At 33.0% G+C, this 19,872-nt stretch overlaps 2 protein-coding genes across 2 annotated transcripts; both read left to right on the top strand.

Moving 5' to 3' along the window:
- The first annotated feature begins 10,951 nt into the window (after positions 1-10,951).
- Positions 10,952-14,237, top strand: LOC124892425. Its single transcript, XM_047403708.1, has 4 exons — positions 10,952-11,249; positions 12,439-12,539; positions 13,838-13,938; positions 14,022-14,237. Exons 1-4 carry the CDS (start codon positions 11,224-11,226, stop codon positions 14,235-14,237), a joined length of 444 nt encoding a protein of 147 aa, XP_047259664.1. The 5' UTR covers positions 10,952-11,223.
- A 268-nt stretch (positions 14,238-14,505) lies between these two features.
- LOC124892427 lies at positions 14,506-16,537 on the top strand. Its single transcript, XM_047403710.1, has 6 exons — positions 14,506-14,550; positions 14,627-14,738; positions 15,440-15,510; positions 15,598-15,648; positions 15,737-15,881; positions 16,271-16,537. The coding sequence occupies exons 1-6, from the start codon at positions 14,509-14,511 to the stop codon at positions 16,360-16,362; spliced, it is 513 nt and encodes a 170-aa protein (XP_047259666.1). The 5' UTR covers positions 14,506-14,508; the 3' UTR covers positions 16,363-16,537.
- Positions 16,538-19,872: the final 3,335 nt, after the last annotated feature.

Below are 19,872 nucleotides of genomic sequence, written 5' to 3'. Positions count from 1 at the left end.
GTTTAGGTGTAGGTATTTGAAATGTGAACTTTTACGACTTGAACTAATCACTTGAATGTGATTGATTGTGTAGATGGAATCTGATTATAGCTGGATATATCAACGAAATATCGATAATTGAATGGATGAGGCTGAGAATGAAGATGCGGATGATGAGTTGTAGTTTTTAGTATTTTGTATGTTTTATAGTTTCGATTTGGAACCTCGATAATTTTTGTAAATATTGTTTGTATTCTTATGGTGGTTTGTTGATTACATATATATGATTGGTGGGATGTGTTGTAGATAATAATCAATGTTTGTAAATGATTGGTGGGCTACATTGTAAATAATTTGATTTTTAATTTTGTATTTTGAAAATTTTCAATATTTTTTTTTTACAAAATAATCAAAAAAACCAACCACATGTGGTAGCCTTTTTTAAATTTTAAATATTTTTTTTACAAAATTATCAAAAAAACGGACCACATGTGATAGTTTTTTTTTTAAAATTTTCAATATTTTTTTTTACAAAATTATCAAAAAAAAATGACCACATGTGGTAGCTTTTTTAAAAAAAAATTAATTAAAAAAAATATTTATAAAAACCGACTGCAAGTGGTTGTTCTTTTTTTTTTTTTTTTAAAACTGACCACAAGTGGTCGGTTTTAATAAAATTAATTAATAAATTTTAAAATAAAACCGACCACCTGTGGTCGATTTATTTTTAATATTTTAATTCTTAAAATCATTATTTTCTTTTTTAATAAAATAATAATGAATTAAAAAAAAACGACCACACGTAGTCGATTTTAAAAAAGCTGCCACAGTTTTACCGACCACGCACTTTGGTCGGTTTTGTGGTTTTCCTCTTTTTTTAGTATTGATACCACAAAAGACTTGATTGGTTGCTAAATCAGTATATATGGGACTTGGTCCCACAGGAAGTTGACTTTAGAAGATGACAACTGAGTACAGCGGGAGTCTACTCTCAAAAGAAAAAAAGTCTTTTCAAAAGAACACTGCTCTCACTCCACCAACAAGGGACCTGATCGAGTGTTGACTAAGTATTGTTATGTCCTTTCTCTTACATTGTAAATCTACTCCTGAATTATAAAGGATAGTAGATTAATAGCTTATGTAAGTCTTAGCTTGAGTTGCCTCAATTAGAGTTAATTGATCGAGTCACTTTGTATTTGGTCAGGTTTATTTTCACCTTGGGTGAAGTCTTTTCTGGGTAGAGTTACTTAGAACTGTAGGCTAGAGTTAGTCGACAAGGAGTGTGATAAAGCTGCTACATCAGTCTTGTAGTAGAGTTATTACAAGAGGCTAGGATTAAGAGTTTAATCATTTGTGATTATTGAGTCTGTAATCACTTTGTTGCTTGAAGTTAGTGGAGAGTTGGAAAATCCTGTGAGAAGAGTCATGGTTTTTCCTCTTGAGAAAGGAGATTTCCATCTAAACATCACTTGTATTATCTTTTGCGTTGTCTTTCTTTTATAACTGTAATACTGTGTTTGTTCATCAAGGGACCTGGTCACCTGTTACTTGGTGGATGGATCCCTACATTTCATCAATATCTCAGGAAATCTACAAACACAGTGTAAGCTTTCTCCTATTTGGTTGTACGACTTATACTTCAATTCTACTAATTGGTACTTGTTTACTTCACGATCATACATATACCATAATAATTCGGAAAATCCCAGCTCTGATATCAAATGAAACTACGTTATATATGATAAAAACATAAATAAAAACCATCCAATAAATAGACAACTTCACTTTGCAAACTCCTACCATGAACGAATATATGTAATTTGTGAAGAACTAAAATTAAAAAGTGCCACATACATGAGACAGAGGGAGTATAATATATATATATATATATATATATATATATATATATGTATATATATATATATATATATATATATGATCTATGTAACTACTACTTACATGCCTTAAGGAAAAAGTGAGGTTTCCCTTTCGGGAGTCCCCTGAAAACTTGATAGCTACAGAAAAATGAAGAACTAACAAAACTTTTCACACTTATATATATATATATATATATATATATATATATATTCTAATATTATGAGTAATTTTTTTTTTTTAGGAATTTGATTCAAATTATTTGAAACAATGAGTACATTAAGATAAGTTTTTTTAGTTAATTAGTGTATTTAACGCCCCGAGATCCCATCCCGAGACGTGACATGGTACTTATGACCCCGAATTACCACAAGCTAACCCTTTAATGATATCTGTACCTGTACAATGTATAATATCTAAAATAAATGTGAAAACTAGCCATAAGGTTCAATACATCTATGAATACTCATTATACAGAAAAACTGAATACTAATACATCTGTCTGAAAAGCTTCTAAACTGTCTGAACTACAGATTTGAAGGGAAGGGTCCCCAACTAACTCCGTCAACTAAAAATAAATAAATTCTGAAGAAATAATAGTAAACTGAGATTCGTCCTCGAAAGAAGAGGACTCACTGCTACTGCTGCTGACTGGGACTGAACTGCTGAGGATACTCTAGATCCTCTGCCTCTGAACCTATGGTGTCAAATAAAACACCATAGTGCAAATGTGTCAGTACAGAAATGTACCGCGTATGTAGACAAGGTAGGCTAATGCAAGGGTTCATGCATGCACAATATCTAAACTGAATAATCATAAAGATGCGCATGAGAACACATATATAAATGCACAGACTATGAACACAATCATCGCAACTCTAAATACTGAAACTCAGATACCACTTTATTGTAGACTGAACTCACTACTGATACTGAGATACTGAATCATTGACTCATCTGATACTGATAACTGAGAGTCTAGATGTACTCACATCAAGGACTGAATTCTAAACTTACTGCTTTCGGCTGATAGGATTAGAGATCAACTTTTCTAATGGATTACTCCAGAAGAGATTATTAATGACAAAAAGTATGATCATGTCCGAATCTGACAACAAGAATACTCAATAGAATCTGAGATGGAGATCAAGACTATCTGACGGGATATCTCTAGATATGATAATAAGTATCTATATATGAGACCAAGCCTATCTGACGGGATAGTCCATGAATCAATAGAACTATCTAAATTCCTTACTGACATAGACGATTGTGCCATACAGTCCTGATTTCTAAAGATTGATACTAAAACTGCAACTGTGGAAAGTAGTTACATAACCGGCATGCTCCAACCTACCACAGGTGGGGGTCTAACCTGTAACCCCAACTGGAAGGGTATCAATACCGTGCCACGGGTAAAGACCTCTCTGGCCAAGCCTTTATGACGGGATGACCCTCGTAGGAAGTCGGCCTGAGGAAATATAATAGTCAAATCTCTCTGACGGTGACATCCTTTACTGATGGGGACTCCTGCATCCTGTGCTGGCTACGCAGTTCTGGAGTTCAGGGGTTGCTCCTAGCGACTCGGCCTCTCTGAAGGAAGAGCCGCCATCCCTTCTCTCGCTCGGTGCTAGCTTATACTCCCAACTGAAAGACTCTGAATTGAATTCTCAACTGAACACAACTGAAATGAATCTGATACTGATCATGTTTCTCAAAAGATCTGACTGAGTTACGCTGAGATTACTTAGTTCTGTATCTGAAAAAAAGGTATCGAATCATGGTATCTGACTGACGATACAGACCTTGAATAGATTATTCAAATTGCTTCTGAGATTAGAATTGAATCACTTGAGTACTATTAGATATGAGCTGATTATAGGGCTCAGGCTAAATTACTAGCGATACAAAGATTACAGAGATAACTGAGATTATTGAGCTTTCTTAAGTTCTGCACTTATCTGAGGATACAGAGTTCTATAGTTCACTGATTTATGAGAATCATGGATGGAATGGAATTATCGAGAAACTAACATGGGATCTGGACAACAGCTCTATTGTCGGGTATAAATACCCCAGGACTCGATAGCATAAAAGTAAATCATAATCATTCATTCATCATCAAGATCGTTCATATATCAACACAATCATTCATGCATCATCATAATCATTCATTCATCATCATATTCATTCCAAAAAACACCTCAAGAATTTAACGATCACAAACATCTCATTCATCATCACATTCTCCAAGGGGTCACTTTAAGCATCTCGAAAACATAATCATATAATAACGTAGGGGAAACATTCTACTAGCTTGTACTCCATTTAACAAGGTTTCACCTCAACCATTTCATACCTATATCAATATTGACATGTGTTTGGATATCACATGGCTTGAGGAAACTTCATACTATCATGGAATAATTCATTCACTTGGATATTTTATCAAACACTAGGCATGCATAAACTAACTCACAATTTGGGGTTTCATCTTCAACATGCTACAATGGCCCTTATGCTTCACCTAATATCATTATCAAACCTAGGGGGACCATGCTTCGCTTATTGATACAAGAGATACTAGGAACACATGAAATGACACCAAAATAGTCCACTCAACAAGGCACAAACCGAGGACCCTTTGAGATCTAGTTTCGGCCAAGAACTAGAATACGAGTTTCACAAGTTAACAAGGTGTTGGTGAAACTAAAATCAGCCAAACAATATAAGTTATAGCACAATATAATGAACAAAAAAGAACAAAGACAATGTTATAACAAGACAACACCACACAGCTTACAACATAAGATGCAAAGAAAACAAATAAAAGGATAGATAGTTAGACGAAGGTGGTGTAAATCCTATTAACCAAAGAGTACATACAACTCTAATACCCCTAACGCCTCCATACACGATCACCTAACTCTTATGATGACATAAGAGAGGATTCCACCACTCAAGCGCCAAGGTTTCTCAAAAAACAAACAATTACAAGAGATTCTACCCTTGAATTGCTATCCTAGTTACAAATTTTGATTTGCCTCAAGTAGAGAGAGGACTTTGGTGTTTCAAATGTCAAGACTTACAAAAATAATCAAATAAACCTCAAAAGACCTATCTTTTTCTATTTATATTACATAATAATTTATACTTAAAATAACAAAAGTGCCCTTTTAACGAAAAGCCTTCAAAGGCCACCCCTCTAGTGTAGCAAATAAGAAAATGGGCGACTTTGGGTGTGTCTTTGGTCCATCTCACGTCTCAACATTGAACTTCCTAGGAATATAATTTTCTGTACTTGTACACACTTTGATCTTCATAGTCACACTTGTATCATCCTCTCCATCTTGAGAGGAATTTTCCCTCAAATTCAAGCAATCATCACCGGCAAGCTCTCCTCTTTTCATCATCTTTTCATTGCTCTTCCTAAGGTTAGGATGTTCAACAAAGGGTCCCATCATATCATCAAGCATGCTCCTTGGATATATATGTTCTATAAACTGCACATAAGAAGATTTGATACTAGGCAAAGTGTTAGTATCTTGGTTAGTAATCAACAAAGAGTCCTTGTGGGCAAATCCCACAATCCCAACTCTTGGCTTCTCTTATTCTTCATCCTCCTTACTCTCGGCTTATTCTTCCACACCCTAAATAAGCATGACTTTCCTTGCCATATACATAGGCACTACAATCTCACCTTCACACGGCCAAAAATCTTCCTCATCCCCCTCCTTTAGCTCCTCGGGTTCTACCTTCTCTCCATCTTGAGATTGATCATCAATCTCCTTCAGTTCCTTTGTTAGTTCCAAAGACCAGCTCTTCCTTCTCGGCCATGAACTTTCCTTGGATCAACTTGCCTACCCCTCATCTCCTCTCTTCTCATGTAAAAATTATCATATGGTTCATAACCAGCATGTTGTTCTCCTCTACCATACCCCTCAACATGGACAGGTCTATTTGGGTTAAGTGGAGCTTATAGAGGCAAGATTAGATTTGGATAGTAAGGTCTTTGGTCAAGTGGATTTTGGATAGGAGGGCTTGGGTTTGGTGGTGGTATTTGGGTTACAAGTCCTTCTTTTTGGACTTGGTGAAGTAGAGGGTGGCTTGGTCTATCATGATCTCGGATTTGGGAGTAAGTGTTGGTTTGATTTGTCGCAATAGGTAGATATAGCATTTGGTGCATGGCCTCGGGAGTACTAGTTGGTGAGATATGTCGAGGGGTAGAAGGTCGGCTTCTTTGGATTTCCACTCTCTCCAATATCCCACCCATTATTAACACTTCACCCTTCATTGATACCACATCCCAGTCTAGTTTTTCAATACCCGCGGTCATCCTAGCCATGTCTTGGGACATAGATTCAAGGCGAGCCAAAATGATACTAGTAGCATTGTTTTCTCCCGTGAGTTGAGAGTGTGAGGTCTCGGGTTTCATAGCACCAAAAAAACAGTCCACAATGTCACACACAACACACCAACAAAGGTTCACATCTTTGAACCGAAATCAACAACACCACACAAACGGTAACAAGACAAAACACACGTTGTTGTTGAAGAAAATTTATTCCAAGACTTTGATGTTCAATACTACACCTTTGAGGAAGATATTTCGGCTATGGTGTAGGAGGACAAGATTTTAGACTCTCTTTTCAAGAGTCAAAAAATCTTCTACCAACTTTTCATCAACTTCCACTCTTTTGGAAAAACATCCTTTTGGAATTACCTTGTCTCTTTCCTCTTTTGTCTATTCTTGAAAAGTGTTGTTACTCCTTTTTGGTAGGTATGCTTTTTGAATATCTCTTTTTCTTTTACTACTTTGGTGTTTTATTTTAATTGTTTTCAAGATAAACACAAAGTCTTATACTTTATTTATCTCTTCAAGATCAAAAAACAACTTCTTCAACACAACACAAGAACACAAGATGAACACCACAACAACAACAACAACAACAAACTGTCTACTTAACACCACAACGCAACCGGAATCTTGCTCAAGAACTTGGGTGGTAGACTGAATAATTGTTTAAGAGAAAGAGAACCAGAACTAGAAACAAACTAAGACAACAAAATACACTCAAATCTAGACACAAATCTCGGCCAAACACAACAACACAACAACAAGAACACTCAGCCAAGAATAAGAAACTCAAGAACACAACTCTTTTTGTGAGAGGACTTTGGTGTTTCAAATGTCAAGACTTACAACAATAATCAACTAAACCTCAAAAGACCTATCTTGTTCTATTTATATTACATAACAATTTAGACTTAAAATGACAAAAGTGCCCCTTCAATGAAAAGCCTTCAAAGGCCACCCTTCTAGTGTAGAAAATAAGAAAATGGGCGGCTTCGGGTGTGTCTTTGGTCCATTTCACGTCTCAACATTGAACTTCCTATGATGATAATTTGTTGTACTTGTACACACGTTGATCTTCATAGTCGCACTTGTATCACTTATTCAACTATTTATACATGCATTTGACATGAACACATCACATAAAAAGCGACATAAGGAAGATTCATCACAAATATCACATGGATTCCACCTACTAGGGTTAAGGCTCATGAATCTTGTAAACAAACATGAATCAAAACTCAAAAATACATTGAACATCAATTTCAACTCATACATTAAATAGAAAAATCTTTGAGTTTTGAAAAGGATTCTTGAGCTTCTTGGATGAAAGGGACTCAAGAATCAACATCTACATACCTTAATTTTTGAAATTGGATGAATTCTAATGTTGGAGACTCTATCCGCACTTGTAATAAATAATTCTTAAAGTCCACACTATGAGGAACTTGATTCTTGAAGAAATCTTGAAGATTTATGGATGATTTTTGGAAGTTTAGGGTTCTTGAATTGAAACCTTAGATATTCTCTCTTTAGAGAATTGGAAGAGAAATGGAGAAATTAGGGTTTGAATGAGGGTTCTCATATTTATAGAGGCTTCCAAAAGGTGGGAAATGACCAAAATACCCTTTCCAAAACTTCATTAAATTGCTGAAAAAAATAACTGACGACATCCGTTACAAGCCATCAAGTTGGTGATACGCCGTCACGAATAGTCATCACAAAAGGGTGAAATTTTGAGTTTCTGGTTAAGGTTGACGACATTGTTGATAGGCCGTCACGGGAGTGAAGGCTTGTTACAAAATGTCATCACCAGGGTTATAAATCTACCTAGGTCTGATGACATTGGAGATAGGCCGTCACGGGAATGACGGCTTGTCACAATTGTCATCACCCGTTTCCCAGCCAAACAGGCTGGAGCAAAATAGGCATGACTCTTTTTTTCGATATCGGTTTTTGGCGAAATTGATATCGTTGGAAACATAATTCAAAGAGCTTTCATTTGATATATAGTAAGTCCTCTAACTCGATATATACAAGGAGTTATAGTTAATTGAAGTTGACCCAAATTTTGACGGTCACTAAAACTTGAACGATAGGAAAGACTTCAACTCGTCCTTGAGTTAGGGGACCTCTATGATCTTAATTCATGCTCAAATAGATTCCCACACGATTCAAAGTATTTCATACTCGGGAAGATATTTCTCAAACATTTAGACTCGGATTTTTCGCTTTACCAAATACACTCGGAAGAGAAGTTTACGGGGCATTACAGTGTATTACATTTTTCGTAAAAGATTTTGGCATTTTCTCACTCACGTACATTAATTCTGTTTTTTATACTCATAACAAACTCACCTTTTAATTTAATTCAATTTTCCTGAGATAACTTTTTATGTTTTGACACTTTTGACTAATTCACAAAGTGGAGAGCAAGTTCATTGAAATTATAGCATATAAGTTAAAAAAAATTCAAATATGTTATTGAATTATTAGAAATGACTCATTGATGTCATCTATTTAAAGTTTGACTCATTTATGTCCTTATCATTAAAACTTTAACTCATCTATGTCATTGACGTCATAGAAAAGGTTTATTCGTGCTATTACTTTCTAGTGATGGTTTTGCAAACTCATTTTTACCACATGACCTCTAATTAGAAATACACGTCACCAAATCTAAATTAATCAATATTAATTAAAATTAAAATAAAATTCGAACCTAATAAATAAAATTCAACCCATACCCTACCCAATTAAGGTAAGTGATGTTATTATGAAACTAAGTGTAAAAATAAACAGAAGGGGTCTAATATACCCTTCAACTATTGAAAATGATACACAAATACCTTCCTTCCACCTTTAGGCTTAAAAATACCCTTCCATCCATATATTTGGCTCAAAAATACCCTTAATGTATTAGAAATGGCTCAAAGATGCCCTTCTTCCTCTATTGGTTCAAAAATACGCCCCCATCCACCTATTTGGATCAAAAATGCCCTTAACATTAAATTTAAGTCCAAAAATGTCTCCTCCTTTTAACAAATTTTGATGTGAAATATAATTTTATTTAAATTAAATACATGACATTATTTTTATTGGTCCACATGTAGTTAGACTCAATTTCATTCACAATTTAATGGTCCCCTTTTCATTAATTTATTTAGTTATATATAAAAATTTAAAAGAATTAATTAATGTTTAAGTGCAAAATTAGAAAAGAATTCCTTAAATAGGATAATTAGAAAAGGGCAAATACTCTCATAGTTAATGATTACCTAAGTGTGCTCAAATATTAGAAAACATATTTTAGGTAAAATTTTGAAGACTTTTAGTTCTTTTTAGGTTTTGAACTTTTTATATTAAAAAAAAAACCTTGAAAGTAATTTAAGTCTTTATTTAATTTAGGTAAGAATGCATAATATTTTGCACTTCTATCCTTCTCCAACATGAAACCATAAAAATAGTAATAAGACGAAGAAAAATAGTAATGGTATATATATGAAAATGTAATTAAAAAAATACCCCTACGTGAAACCTAAAAAAAATAATAACTTTTTTTTAAAAAAACATTCTCCCTTAGAAGACTTTACAATAGATAAAATGATTTAATCTTTTTCCTTATATACATTAAAATGTAATTAAAAAAACACCCCTACGTGAAACCAAAAAAAAAAAAAGAACTTTTTTTAAAATAAACATTCTCCCTTAAAAGACTTTACAATAGATAAAATTATTTAATATTTTTTCTTTAAGTTTTATTTTATTAAATAAATATATAGAATGGAATTAAGAGTCCTAAAATAGATAAATACGAAACCCAAAACATATAGAAAAATTAAAAGTCCTAAAATATATGTAAGGAAATTAAGAGTCCTAAAATAGAAAAAAAAATTCTTGAAAAAACAAAAATTACCATAAATATAGATATTATGATGTACCATAAATTACTTGATAACTTGGTACCAATCTAAAACTAAAAAAATAATAATTAAAAAAAAAACCCACCCCTAACGTAAAACCCACAAAAACTATATAATAATAAAAAGTTATAGTTAAAAAACCCAAAAATAATATAATAATAAAAATTTGTAATTAAAAAAAAACCAAAATAATATAATAATAAAATAAATTGTAACTAAAAAAAGCCCACCACTACGTGAAACCAAAAAAATAATATACTAATATTAATGCATATCTATTCAACCAAAAAATATATAATATCATAATTAAAAAATTGTAATTACGAAAAAAGATTACTCCTACGTGAAACCAAAAAAAATAATATAATATAAAGGAGGAGACATTTTTGGACTTAAATTTAATGTTAAGGGTATTTTTGATCCAAATAGATGGATGGAGGGTATTTTTGAACCAATAGAGGAAGAAGGAAATTTTTTAGCCATTTCTAATACATTAAGGGTATTTTTGAGCCAAATAGATGGATGGAAGGATATTTTTGAGCCTAAAGGTGGAAGGAGGGTATTTGTGTGCCATTTTCAATAGTTGAAGGGTATATTAGACCCTTTTCCGAAAAATAAATAATGAAATTTATTTTTAAGTGTTAGTATTAGAGATTTGTTAAAATTAATTAGGTAATTGTCCATAATGAAAAAGCCATATTAATAGAATTCACTTCTTTTTCTTCTTTTTTAATTTTTTTTATTTAAGTGACATCCTTGAATGAAAGTTTCTTTATTTTTATTTTTATTTTTTTTGAAAAAAAGTGTGATTGTAGTTAATTAGTAATAAATGAAGTTGTTTAATTTTAGAGAATATCTAAGTTGTAATTTGTAATCTTCTCTTATTATTTTCAAGTCAAATTTTTCTTGTTGGTTTCTATCTTTTCTTTTATTTAGATTTTGCATGCTATTAACTTCTCTCCAATATATAATTAAAAGCTTATTTTCTCTTCTTGTTATCTTTTTTCTTTTCTCTTTTTCTCCACTATTCTCTCTTCTTCTTTTCCTGACTTTCACTTTTTTATTCTCTTTTTTTCTTCTTCTTTAGTGATTATGGGTTCGTGGAGCAATCAAGTGATGTAAGTTTTTAAATAAAAACTATTTTTCTAATTAAATTTTTGATGTTTTCTCCATATGTGTTCTCATGATTTTACTTTTCTTTTCTGTTAACTCTAATTTTTTTAATGATTCTTGGTTATATTCATTATTTTTTTAATGATTCTTTGGTTATATTCATTCTTTTCTCTTTTTATGTTCTCATAATTTTAAGTTTAAATGTTCTTTTTAGTCAAAGAAACTTATATAAGACATGTTATATCTTGATGATTTTTTGGATTTTTTTTTCCTTATGTTTTGATAGTTATTTTTAAGTTATAAAAGTAGGGAAAATGTATATATTTTTATTGAAACAAAGGATATGAGATGAGTGTGGAATAAATAAAACGTTTTACTAGGGGGTCTTAAGAAAAAATTGGGTTACATTTGAAAGGATTAAATCAGGCAGGATTAATAAAAGAATAGGATTAAAACTTGTTCAATTTTTTTGTGTGTGCATTAATACTTTAGGTCACTTACAATTTCTTTAATTTTATGTCTTTTTTTTTACGAAAGATCTTAATATTTACTCATAGGAAATTTGAAAAGATCATTTTATGTTATGTTATATTATGTTATGTTATGTTATGTTATGTTATTTATTTATTTATAAGTGACCAATAAATCTTAGTTCCTCAATTTTTGACCAAGAAATAAAATAACGTATAAATCACTCTTCTCAGATTCCATTTATAAAATTACACTAAATATATCTTATTATTATTATCATTGTAATGAGAAAATATTAAATTTTAATACAATTTTAAAGAGTAAATAGGAGCAACTACTTTTTTCTGAAATAATTTGGACACTTAAAAGTCCACTTATTCAGATAATACCTCAATTAATGATAGGATCAAATATGACATAATTCATTAATTCCAAGGCAATGAATAGACACAAAAATCTAATTAATGATACAATTGACCAAATTAAAATAACACAAGGGAAAATTTTAATAATAATAAATTACGTGGCACGGTACAACTTTGAGAGTCAATTAAATTATTTTTCCATTGAAATTTTTCATCTAGCTTTTAAATACTTAAATTTATTAATTATATAAATTTTATTTCATAAAAATTAAAATTTTTTATTTCTAAGTTTAAATCTATAAATTTCAATTACTCCTCATAATAAAATAATTTATGACTCTCTATTGGAAATTTTCAGGTTTGACAAGTATGTGCATGATTACTTGGTTAAGAAGGGGCTGCATTTGACTGCTGATTTATTTGCCATCGAAGCTAATGTTGTTCTACCCAATCATGTTGGTAAGTTTTTTTAAAATAAAATTATTACTGATCTGAACTTATTATTATGCTATAATATAATAATCCTGATTATTATTTATTAAAAGTTGCTTATAATCTTGGGATTCTTTGTTAAATGATTTTTTCAAGTCTTCTTTTTAATTAATAGAATATACAGATCTATTATCTATTATCTATTCGACGATATATGGACAGATCTATTATCGATCCAACAAATCGATTGTCGATTCGACCTATATATAGACAGATCGATTATCATTCCGACAGATCGATTATTAATTCGACCTATATATGGACAGATTGATTATTAATTCGACCTACACTAACCCAAGCATGATTAGCTAACTCCAAATGAATGATAATCTCAATGCACGAAGCATCCTGCATTCACTCAAAGTCAAGAAAAAGGGCTCGCAGCCCAAGGGGATGTAACCTAGGCTAGCTACCCTAACACAAGCATCACTACCTAACTTCAAATGAATGGTATTCTCGAGGAACAAACCACTGTGCATTCACCCAATGTCCGGGATAAAGGCCCCCCACCCAAGTGGATGTAACCTAGGGATCCTATCGTAACCCAAGCATCATAGCTAACGTCAAATCAATGATAATATTGAGGCACGAAGCATCATCCATTCACCCAAAATTGGTGAAAAGGCTCGCAACCCAAGGGGATGTGACCTAGGTAGGCTACACTAACCCAAACATCAATAGATAACTCCAAATGAATGATAATCTTGAGGCACAAAGCATCATGCGTTCATCTTAAGTCTACGGAAAAAGGGGATGTGAATCAGTAGCCAACTTCAAATGAATGATACTCTGGAGGCACTAAGCATCCTACATTCACCCAAAGTGACCTAGACAACCTACTCTAACTCAAGTATCAATAACTAATTTAAGAACTCTATTTATTACTTTGATGTCATTTTAGTTTTATACTTTTGAGTACGTCAACAAAAACATATCAAGTGTAATCCCAAAGAGTGGGGTCTGGGGATGGTAGAGTGTATGCAGTGCATACCACAACCTAAGAAGAAGTAGAAAGGATGGTTCCGGTAGACCACAACCACAACCCTCGACTAGTTTTATTTATGTGAACCCTCGACTAGTTTTATTTATGTGGCTAATAAGGAAAGTGTGTCATATCAATTTTTCTTGAAAGTGCTTTTTGTGTTTCAAAATTGCATTAATTTCTATTTGTTATTTTGGAGGGATGCGGACCATGTATTGATTGATACTTTTATTTGTGGTGATGTGCTAATGTACAATTATTTGATTTCTACGATATGTTTCAGCAATCGAATCCCCGGAGGGGTTTCTAAAGGAGTGGTGGAATTTTTTCTATGATACATACATGTTTCATCAGGCTGAGCGTGCCCAAGAATCCAATACTGAGGTTTTGCCTAAACTTTTCCAAGTTAAGTTCATTTTTTTCAAAGACTATTATAATCTAAATGCATGATTTTTTTGAACTCTCAGGCAGCACATACTATTGACAATGTTGTATCTAACATACCCTCCGCTCTGCCAGCACTTTCTCCTCATTCTACCATGCTATCGTTTGAGCATACTATATCTCCTATGGTGCCAGCCTTCCACCTGACGACACCTGACTATGCATTGATATATGATTTAAGCTTTGTTGATATGCCTCATCCAACTCAGCTACTGCCATTTGAAACTAATTTTAGGTAACATGTGTTTATTGCTTATCTGGACCAATATTTCTGCGCTTGATATATTTTATATTGTTTGTACTATTAACTTAACTTCGTGTTATATCTATTCTGCTTCGTTCTTGAACAAAATCACATTTTTATTGGGTTTTGTGCAATGAAATTATGGCTATAAAATTGAATTTATCCAATTCTGTGTTGCTTAGTGAAAGCATCAATTTTGTTGTTGAAGTTCGTGAATCTGTAGATTTCTAACTCTTTTTGATGTTCACGTGTCATACAGCTACCCGATGGAGCTGATACCAGAGATGCCTCAACAATGGGAGGCAAGAGTATGTGTTTACATTTCCAAGACAACAACATATTTTTTTTAAGTTGCGACATAACTGTCGGTTTTATTCCTTCCAGGATGAAGGAGAGGGGCTTGGTATTTTCACCGATCAAACTATGCAGATGGAACCAAATTACTCCGATTCTCTTGCTACGGCTATGCTTCCGATGCCAGATACTTCTGAAGCAGGTTTGTTTGTATTGGTTTCAAATGCCTTGTGTTTTAGAAAAAAAGAATGTCTTTTACAACAAATTAAATTTCTAATTCTTTATTTAAATTTATGTGGCATAGGGAGCGATTTTAAGAAAGAAAGGGAGTCTTTTGAAACATGATGGCTAAAAATAACTTTTTATTATTGTAAAATGAGAATTTTAAAGTTAAATTATTATAATTGGGTCATTTTGTTACAGACAAACTAATACGGAAAGTTTGCCATATAAATTAGGATAAACGAAGTGTAACATACCAAAAGTATCCTTGATATATAGTAGTAGGTTTCAACATGCCATGTCAATTCTTATATTAACATATCATTAAAATGAAAATATTATTTGAAAAATTTAGATATAGAATTTTTTTGTTTTTGTTATTATTATTATTATTATTATTATTATTATTATTATTATTATTATTATATTAAACGGTCTAAAACGAAAAGACTACTCATAGAAAAAAGATTGGATGGAATGATTGATAGTATCATTCTTTGAAGTTTTTGGTGCACTTATCGGAAGTTAGTTTTTTTTTGGAAAGTGCTTTTCATGTTTCTAAATTTGTATTAATTGCTATTCTTTATTTTTGAAGGATGTTCACAACATAGTGACTGATGATTTTGTTTGTGGTGTTGTCCTAATATACAATTATTTAATTCTGTGATATATTTCTACAAGATTGGTGGTATGAGTTCTATAGTATGTTAAGCTCTAATCAGGGGGAGCATGCTGAAGCGCCCTATACTGAGGTGTTCTCTAGACTTTTATAAGTTAAATCTAACTTTTTTTTTTGAGACAAATATAATCTAAATGATTGATTTTTTATAAATTCTCAGGCTGCACAAACTATGGACAATATGGTACCTCAAGTCCCATACGCTATGCCAGTTAGCTTTCTTACTATGCATCGTTTGGTCCTTATTTTATAGATTATAATGTCTCCCTTATGATGTCAATATTTTTTCCTAACTATAGGCACATAACATATCATCTGTGGCGCCAGCCTTTAGTCCTGAGAGATCGCAAGAGCAATGCCCTTTCGATCAAACTGTGCAGATGGAACCAAGTCCCCGTGCCCATAAAAAGATTAAGCTTTCGGTGCCAGAACCTTCGGAAGCAGGTTCGTTGTATTGGTTTCAAATACTTTGAGTTTATGTTTTAGAATCTTTTATCTTTTATTTTGATAACACATATGAGCTCACCTAAGTAGTTTATACTCTTATACGTCGACTTAACATGCATTAAGACGATAACCAAGTACTGCTAGAAAGAATGTATCTATAGCTTAGATTATTTGGTCATTATAGAAATGAATCAAAAAGTTTTTTGTTTTGACTTGTCAAGGTATGCATTTTGAACCAGAATACTAATGTCAATTTTTGTTAGTATGAAAATGTTATGGTTGTGTGGATGATATTTTTGTCAATTATAAGCTCTTCAATGAAAATTAAATAGTTCTCTGTTATAACGGAAACTCATGTCAAATTCTTTGTTGATTATCGTTGTTAGGTTGTTCCATTGACTCCAGCTCAGAGATGCTGCAAACTGATCAATATCTCGCGATTTCCGATCTTCCTCTTGGCATGACATTAAGAAGGTGATGACTTTGAGAAAGATCATAATTCGTTAGCTATTATAAAGTTTATGTAGGCTATATATGCCATGAATAAAGACAAGTGAATTTCTTTTACTTAATTTACAGAAACAATATATTGATGGTACTTGTATTCAAGTCCATTGTTAGGTTTATATAAAAGATCGTATTCTTCCTTGGTTGTGAATAAGCCTTTCTTAGATTAGCGAGAAGCCTAGTCAATCATATCTATAGATTTATGTCAAAATGATGATGACAACTTTGGTAAATGAAGTATTCTTTGTTTACACAAGGTTCGGTGAAGGGCCATATCCCAAGGGATACAATGTAGGAAGCCTACCTTGATGCGAGCATCAGTAGCTGATTCCATTGCTCGAACTTGTGACCTAAAAGTGACACAGCGGCAACTGGTGCACCAAGCATTCCATGTTAGAAGGGTCTAGGGAAAGGCCGCATTGCAAGGGTTGTGATGTAGGAAAGCTACACTAATGCAAGCATTAATGGTTGCTTTCACGTCTCGAACCTATGACCTGTAGGTCACACAGAGACAACTTTACCATTCTTGCTAAAATTTTCTATAACATGTGATTTGTATCTGTGATCTCTTGAAATTACCTCAAGAGTAGAGGGCATAGATTGAGGAAAGTTTTTAAATTGTAATATCCCTTTCACATATGGAAGGGGGAAGACATCCTCATTGTGCATCATCAGGCGGATATGGTAGGAGGGGAAGTGAAAGAAGAAATGAATGTTAGTTCAATTATTGAGTTCCATAAGATTTGTTTTGTTTATGTATCGGAAATTCACCTCACCGCCTTTCCTCATAGGAGAAGACCGAGAATTCTTTCAAGCAATGAGAAAAGGATGAACTCCATTTAAAAAGTAGAGCCTTGATCGTGTCCTAGCCCGTGCACTCTGAGCGTGAAGCCTTCCATATAGAAACACTAGTTTGTTTCGCCCACTCTCATCATTATTGATGTAATGATCACGCTGTCAAGCAAGCTTAGACCATTAGGCTCCAGTGTTTTGAAAAGCGAAAAGCACAAAAAGGAAACCAGATCTATGGGCGTGAAGCGAAAATATAGAATTAAAGTGCATACTTCTTTGAAGTAAATCACACGAAGAAGCAAAAAGATCTTTGGCTTTAAGCAAAAACTGAGAACTAAAGCGCATGCTTCGGTGAACTAAAGCACACGAGTTATGGAAAACAAAAAAAAGTACCTAATATATATATATATATATATATATATATATATATATATGAAGTTAATGCTATACTAAAGCTAATATTAATCCATCTCCTCATAGTTAAGCCAAATATAACCATTTTTCATTGGAATTATTTTGCGCATCATCATTTGAGCGCACGCACACTTCTCTAAGCTTCGTTTCTTCACTCATGAAGAGATAACTCCTCCCTTGGCTTGATTTATCATTTTAAACAGCAAAACCCTGATCCTTAATAGTACTATGTGTCTTAGTTGATCTTGCCATCATAACATGTCCGAAAGTTGTTATTTACTTTGATCTCTTGTGCAAATAGCTTGGTATAAATCAAACATATTTTAGAGTACTTTGTCTTTGCAAGTAGTCTATAAACTTTTTATCTAGGCCATTCCAATTTCAACAGGTTATTACTAGGGGGTCCCGACCTAGTACAAGTAGTGCTGGAGAATGTTATAAACTAAATAGAAACATTCCATTTGTGACTTCCTTTCTCTTTTCCTTATAATTTTCATAATATAGAATATAAAGTACACAATTAAGTAAAACGAACAAGTTATGGAAACTAAAATAAGAACAATACATGTATGATTTTAATGCTATAATTAAGTTATGGTGAGGATTTTTTGCGTGTCTTCATCTGAAGCGCATTGTTTCACTCATAAAGCATCAAATCCTTGTTTGGATTGCTTTTCGTTGTTATATTCCTGTTGCAAAAGTCCCACATTGGTTATATAGGGAACTGATATGGGGCTTATATAACCATGGGATTTCCCACCTTAATAGCTAACTTTTGCGGTGTGGCTCTCCTAAGTTTGCATCAATGGTATCAGAGCCACCTATCACCCTCCATGCACATCCTGCCTTGGATGGTGAAGCTGGTATGGCACTGTTTGGCTAGAGTTAGCGATGTCTAGAGCACAACCGTCAAGGCGCCTGGCACCTCACTCAAAAAGGGCTATTTGGGAAAGAGCTACGTACACAAATAAAGTGAAAAATACCACGAGTGGAACCGTTAAGGACGACAGATGCGGAGTGTGGTGGTTTATTATGATCCTATTGCTAAAAGTCTAATAGCTAGATTTTGGGGTGTGATTCTCCTAAGATTGTATCAAAAATCTTGCCATCATAACATGTATGAAATTCGTTTCCCTTTACATTGATCGATTTCTATATTCTTCAAGTAGCTACCTATAAAGTGAATATATTTTAAACTACCCGACCATTGTAAGTAGTCTAAAACACTTCTACCTCGGTCATTCCAATTTCTGCAAGTTAATACCAGAGGCGTCCGACTTGGCAAGTTGTATTCGAGAATGTTATAAACTAAATAGAAATATTCCATTTGCGACTTCCTTTCTCTTTTCCCTTATAATCATCATAAGGTAGAGCATAAATTAAAGAAGTAAATATATAATGAAATAGAAACCTTTTTTTTTTTCAGTTGTCAATTCAACAAATCGTCATAAATGCATAAACAATAAAGGCTCAAATCTCATTTTATTTTCTAATGATGGGTGGTTGTTGGGAAAGGTTGTTCGAATACAAAGTGTGGCTTTCCATAAGAGGCAGGTATAGTGTTGTGGCCCTGGGTTCATCTGAACCCATTACTTTCAACGCAAAATCTGAGTTATGTGTAAAAATCTAGTAAAATTTTGATGACTAGTATGTATAATAATTTCAAAAATACAATGTGTTCTATACAACGAACCTTAAAGGTTGAACCTATAGGGCTTAAATTCTGGATTTGCCTCTGCTTTTCATTTACGTCTCATAGCTCCCTATCATGCTTTCTGATTACTTTCTACAAAATCCCATAAGAAATAATATATATTTAAACATATCTTGTGGCACACTGTTTTCATGCTTATATTATGGTCTACATCATCCCTCGCCAACATAAGGATGGATTAGTTAAAAATACCATTGTATCCGACCAGGGAAAAAACATGTTCCTCCATATTTGTTGTTTACTAAATTTAAATTACGCACAACAATTTGAATGAACTGTTTCATGCTCGCTGTGTAATTCTTCAAAAAAAATTAAAATATCTTATTGCTATACTGAGAATTTTACTGTGCTTCTTTTCATTTTTTACAGCTGCTTCTGGTTTGTCAAGTTATTATACGAGTGCCTGCAATAATTACTATAAACTGTGGTATCACATCCAAGATATACCACTTTTCGGGCAAATACCTTCGCACCGCAAGAAGGTGATTCTTCCCATCTGTCCTGGTGGACAGAGTCACCTGATATCTATTGCTATTGCTAGTGGGAGGTGGAAGGTATCCC

This window comes from Capsicum annuum, unplaced genomic scaffold (assembly GCF_002878395.1).
Source record: "Capsicum annuum cultivar UCD-10X-F1 unplaced genomic scaffold, UCD10Xv1.1 ctg4718, whole genome shotgun sequence".
Lineage (NCBI taxonomy): Eukaryota > Viridiplantae > Streptophyta > Magnoliopsida > Solanales > Solanaceae > Capsicum > Capsicum annuum.
This window is presented reverse-complemented; position numbering and strand designations above follow the sequence as displayed.